The sequence below is a fragment of the Canis aureus genome, chromosome 18, assembly GCF_053574225.1.
Source record: "Canis aureus isolate CA01 chromosome 18, VMU_Caureus_v.1.0, whole genome shotgun sequence".
NCBI classification, from domain to species: domain Eukaryota; kingdom Metazoa; phylum Chordata; class Mammalia; order Carnivora; family Canidae; genus Canis; species Canis aureus.
The window spans coordinates 47,529,103-47,535,102 of record NC_135628.1 but is presented as its reverse complement, the minus strand read 5'-3'; the positions used below and the strand labels follow the sequence as shown (position 1 = coordinate 47,535,102).

Below are 6,000 nucleotides of genomic sequence, written 5' to 3'. Positions count from 1 at the left end.
AATGGATAAAGAAGATGTGGTCTATGTATACAATGGAATATTCCTCAGCCATCAGAAAGGACAAATACCCACCATTTGCTTCAATGTGGATGGAACTGGAGGGTATTATGCTGAGTGAAATAAGTCAGTCGGAGAAGGACAATCATCATATGGTTTCACTCATATAGGGAATATAAGAAATAGTGAAAGGGATTATAAGAGAAAGGACGGGAGCTGAGTGAGAAAAATTAGAGAGGGAGACAAACCATGAGAGACTCCTAACTCTGGGAAACAAAGGGTTGTGGAAGGGGAGGTGGGTGGGGGGTTGGGGTAACTGGGTGACAGGCACTGAGGAGGGCACTTGACAGGATGAGCACTGGGCATTATACTATATGTTGGCAAATCGAACTCCAATAAAAACAAATGAAAACAAAACAAAAAACCTCCATTCCCCAAAAATTATTTTGAAAAGTCAGCAAGGGAAAGAGTAGGCAATGAAACAATATAGTTTTCCTTTGTTCTTGTGAAAATTACTCCCACCAATCTGTCATCTACCCAACTATTTCAGGACCAGAAGAAGTTTACCTGTCTCTGATTTGTTAGTTCTACAGCTTTAATATATCTCAACTTTCCTTTCTCTTTACATTTCCAATTCAAGAGGCAGGCTGCTGTTTTTATACCTCAACAAGACAGGTATCACTTTTTACTCTTAAATTTCAGATGCTATCTTATCAACACCAAATGGGATATTCTATATTGATATAGAATAAGATAAACCTGTAGTTTTTGATGATTTGTGAAAGATGCTTTCTAGTTTAAGTCAGAAAAAAAGTTTTATTTTGTATTTATTTTTAAGATATAGCAAGAGTTCCTAAGTTCTGTGTTCCAGTCTGGACACTGACCATGGAAAAATAGATGCCTTTCTGAGCCAGCAGCTGTTGATGCGTGCCATGCTCCTTGACTTTGCCATTCTGAAACACCACTATTATGTCTGCATTCTGGATGGTGGACAGGCGGTGGGCAATCACGATACAGGTCCGGCCTTCTCGTGCTTTGTCCAGGGCTTCTTGGACAATCTAAAGATAAATCATCACAGAAAAAAATGTTACCTTTTATTTTGCATGTGTTTACATAAATAGCATTATAGTCTACAGTTATTAGACTGTATTATAAAGTTATTACAGTTATTAGACTATTATAAAAATGAATTCTCACACTAAATCACAAGTATCTAAATTTTCTGTCCACAATCCATCTTACTAGTTCCCTTTTGTTATTTTATTTTCTAGTTTTCATTATTAGTTAATGTGCTAAAAATATGGAGGTATGCAGCTTTCTTCTGAATGCTTTTATTAGTTTATGATATTAGTAATATTTTACAAAATTTGGAAAATACTAGAATAGGAAAAGTTTAACTCCAAAATAAACAGAAAACTTCAATTTTTTTCATGGTTGACAGTACCAAAAAACTTCTGTTGTACAAATTAAATGGAACAAGAGTGGAAAGACCCCACCTTTTCACTTTCAGTATCCAGAGCTGATGTAGCAAAAAACTTCTGTTGTACAAATTAAATGGAACAAGAGTGGAAAGACCCCACCTTTTCACTTTCAGTATCCAGAGCTGATGTAGCTTCATCCAACAATAGGATTTGAGGTTGTCTGATGAGGGCTCGAGCGATAGCAATCCTCTGTTTTTGACCTCCTGAGAGCTGAGTTCCCTTATCTCCCACTCTTGTTTCATATTTCTGCAAGTTAGCCATTAGTTAAGTTAAACAAGTCCTCATGACTTGGTATAGGACTAATGGTATACTGAATAAATGTGTATTTCTTAATATTTGACAGTTCTACTTATATAGGAAAAAGCATTTAGAAACAAAAGTTACTATAACAGCCACATAGTGATCCATTTAATATTTTTTCCAGGTAATACAATAATCATTTTCAGAATCAAACTTAGTTCTTAGTGGTATTCTGCAACAGAAATTTGAGCACTGAATTCTGGAATTCCTATCATTCTCATGATGCCAATTGATCTTTGGCATCCTCAAAAGATTAGATAGAAATAATTTAATTGAGATAATCATAGGACCTACATGGAGCCTAGTTTATTCTCTTTCATTAAACTCATTCCTTCATAAGTACTGAATAGCTATTACACTAAAAACTGTAAGAAATACAAAAATGGAGAAATACAAAAATTCCTGCCCTGAAGAAATTTATAATTCAAGGAGAAAAACTGGATGTGCAACATTCAATGTAAGGTCCAGTAGGTACCAAATTAGTAGTATATTCAACATGCTATGAAAGATCAGAAGAAGCAAAGAGAAATTATGGAGATAAGGTAGAAACAAAGGAGAAATGTACGAAAGAAAAGATACCTTTGCTAGTTTCCAAGATCTATAAAGAACTTATTAAACTCAACACCAAAGAAACAAACAATCCAATCATGAAATGGGCAAAAGACATGAACAGAAATCTCACAGAGGAAGACATAGACATGGCCAACACGCACATGAGAAAATGCTCTGCATCGCTTGCCATCAGGAAAATACAAATCAAAACCACAATGAGATACCACATTCTCACACCAGTGAGAATGGGGAAAATTAACAAGGCAGGAAACCACAAATGTTGGAGGGGATGTGGAGAAAGGGGAACCCTCTTACACTGTTGGTGGGAATGTGAACTGGTGCAGCCACTCTGGAAAACTGTGTGGAGGTTCCTCAAAGAGTTAAAAATAGACCTGCCCTATGACCCAGCAATTGCACTGCTGGAGATTTACCCCAAAGATACAGATGCAGTGAAACGCCGGGACACCTGCACCCCGATGTTTATAGCAGCAATGGCCACAATAGCCAAACTGTGGAAGAAGCCTCAGTGTCCTTCGACAGATGAATGGATAAAGATGTGGTTTATGTATACAATGGAATATTACTCAGCCATTAGAAATGACAGATACCCACCATTTGCTTCAATGTGGATGGAACTGGAGGGTATTATGCTGAGTGAAGTAAGTCAATCAGAGAAGGACAAACATTATATGTTCTCATTTATTTGGGGAATATAAATAATAGTGAAAGGGAATAGAGGGGAAGGGAGAAGAAATGGGTAGGAAATACCAGAAAGGGAGACAGAACATGAAGACTCCTAACTCAGGGAAATGAGGGGAGGAGGGCGGGGGGTGGGGTGAATGGGTGACGGGCACTGAGGGAGGCACTTGACAGGATGAGCACTGGGTGTTATTCTGTTTGTTGGCAAATTGAACACCAATAAGACATAAATTTATTATTTAAAAAAAAAGAAAAGAAAAGACACCTTTGTACAGAATTTGAGAAACAGGATCATGAGAAAGAACATTCTAGGCCAAAAAAGTATAGAATGAATAGAAGCCCAAAAAACTACCATAGGACTTATGCAGTAATGTGAATCAGTCTGCTAAAGTCCAATATAAGTAAAGAGCCGAAGCCTTTAAGTTTTCCTATTAATCAAATCCTATCCTTGACTGAGGTCAATGACTCCCTGTTAAGGGTAAGGCTACCCAACATGAAGGGGTTGAATGTGTGACTGCTAATTACAGCAGAATACAGCAGTACAAGTTAAGATTCATTTCCTGATTCAGTGGAACCTTAGATGCTAAATGAATACCACAAGATCAATGATCCCTGCCATCACTTTTAGCAGTTTCAAATAATCTTTGCTGGACTAACCTTTACCAACTACTAAAGAAAAATTTCACTGAACTTTTCCTTATTTTTCAAATCCATATTAACTTCACTGCACTTTGGCTACAGACATAGCAGCTATAAGAAGCTAACAAGGGAGAGTTAGGGACCATGGAAATTGGAGAGTATATGCCCCCACCAAAGGAATAAAATGAAACAAGAAATAAAAACCTTGCACAAAAAATGAACTTAGAATGGATCAGGGACTAAAATGTAAAATCCTAAAACTTTAAGGAAAAAAAATGGAGAAATTCTTTAGGAACTAGGACTAGGCAACGAGTTCTTATATTTGATACCAAAAGTAGTCTATAAAAGGATATGTCAGGCTTTATTGCGTGTGGTAAAATTCCATGGGATATGATTTGATTTAGAATATATTCAAATTCTTACAATTATGATACTGAGTTATGACAGATTTCTGTTATTTTAAACCACGAGTAGTGCTTTTTTCTCCCTATATGAAGAATGTTAATATTTTGGATTATAAGTGTTCAAGTTGTAGGCTGAAGTTACCTATGCAAGACGAATTCTGTGCAACATTTTTGTGAAAATTAAAAGTAGTGTTTTAAGAGGGAAACCTGAATGTTTTTATGTACAAGTGCCCAGCTGAAGAACCATAGAAACAATAAAATCAAAATCTCTCAAAAGAGATTTTTTTTTTGGAAAAGGTAGACTTTTAATAACTGCTTTTATCACCAGGTTAAGTCATGCAGTTACAAAGTAGTTAGAAATTTTGAAAGGATATTGTTTAAAAAAAACCAAAAAGCTCATTCTTACATAAATAATATCTAGTACTTCATTGGGACACTACTGTTCAAAAGGCCCTCGTGAAATAACTCCCAAACAAAACACTCAACCCAAGGATGTTTCCAGCCCAGTGGTAATGAAGCTGCGAGCAGAATTCAGGCCTCTCAGGGGACACCGAGGCAGGCCGAGTCGGGGCCCCTGGCAGGGCTCGGAGCCGCCAGCTAGACTCCAGAGCGGGAGTCCAAGTGGTTTTTTTCTGGGACGCTCTACTTGAATTGTTCAATTAGACAAACAGTAGATCTTCAGAAGAGAACAATTAATCACTATGATAAGGAGGTTACTGCACTCTTTGGACTCTATGTCGTAACTGTGGTTAGTAAATTCTGTTATATTGAACCTTATCAACATTAAAAAGTTGGGCTCTGCATATGACCCGGTTAAAGGATAAAGTTGGGCTCTGCATATGACCCGGTTAAAGGATAAAAAAACAAGCTATCAACTGAGACAAAGTATTTGCAAACTATATATCTAACAAAGGACTGATATATATATATATATATCTCAAAATTCAACATTTAGAGAAAAATCAGAAAGTGGACAAAAAACAAGCAGAACATGGATCCTGCTTCAGATTCTCTCTCCCGCTCCTTCTACCCCGCCCTGCCCCTGCTCATACAAGCTTGTGCTCTCTAAAAATACCAACATCATTTGCCATTAAGAAATCCACAACAATGAACTTTACTGCACGTCTGTCTGAATGACAACAGCAAATGCTGGCAAAGAGGCAGAGAAAGTGTCATTCATACCTACTGGTAGGAATGTAAGATGGCACAGCCATTCTTCAATTACCACAAGGCCCAGAGCAATTGCACTTGTGGGTATTTATCCCAGAGAAATAAGAACTCAGGTTCACACTAAAACCTATACACAGGGCACCTGGTGGCTCAGTCCATTAAGCATCTGCCTTTGGCTCAGATCATGATCCCAGAACCCTGGGATCAAGCCAGGCATTAGGCTCCCTGCTCAGTGGGGAGTCTACTTCTCCTCCCTCTATCCCTCTCCCTTGTTCATGCTCTATATCACATGTGCTCTCTCTCTCTCTCAAATAAAATATTAAAAAAATAAAACCTGTACACAAATGTTTACAGCAGCTTTACTTTTAACAGCCAAAAAACTAGAAATAGCCTAGATACACTTCAAAAGGTGAGTGGTTACCCAAATAATGGTACATCCATATCATCCAATCTTAGTCATCCTACTAAAAATAATACCACTAAAGAAGTAAAAAAGAGCCAACTATAGAAACAAGAATTTCAGGGATGCCTGGGTGGCTCAGTAGTTGGAGGTCTGCCTTTGGCTCAGGTTGTGATCCCGGGATCCTGGGATCAAGTCTCATATCAGGCTCCCCACAGGGAGCCTGCTTCTCCCTATGCCTATGTCTCTGCTTCTCTCTCTCTCTCTCTCTCTCTCTCTCTATCTCTCTCTCCCTCTGTCTCTCATGAATAAATAAATAAGATCTTTTAAGAAAAAAAACTTCAAGGAATTATGGTAA

At 37.7% G+C, this 6,000-nt stretch overlaps 1 protein-coding gene across 11 annotated transcripts in view; it reads right to left on the bottom strand.

Annotated features, from left to right (window-relative positions):
- Positions 1–793: 793 nt before the first annotated feature.
- Positions 794–6,000, bottom strand: part of ABCB4 (ATP binding cassette subfamily B member 4) — a 72,142-nt gene continuing 66,935 nt past the window's right edge. For all 11 annotated transcript variants that reach the window (XM_077857124.1, XM_077857127.1, XM_077857122.1 and 8 more), the window contains 2 exons: positions 1,578–1,724; positions 794–1,055 (listed from right to left, as the gene is read on the bottom strand). In XM_077857124.1, coding sequence (XP_077713250.1) covers positions 831–1,055; positions 1,578–1,724 — 372 coding nt within the window. In that variant the 3' untranslated portion in view covers positions 794–830. The remainder of the gene's footprint in view (positions 1,056–1,577; positions 1,725–6,000) is intronic.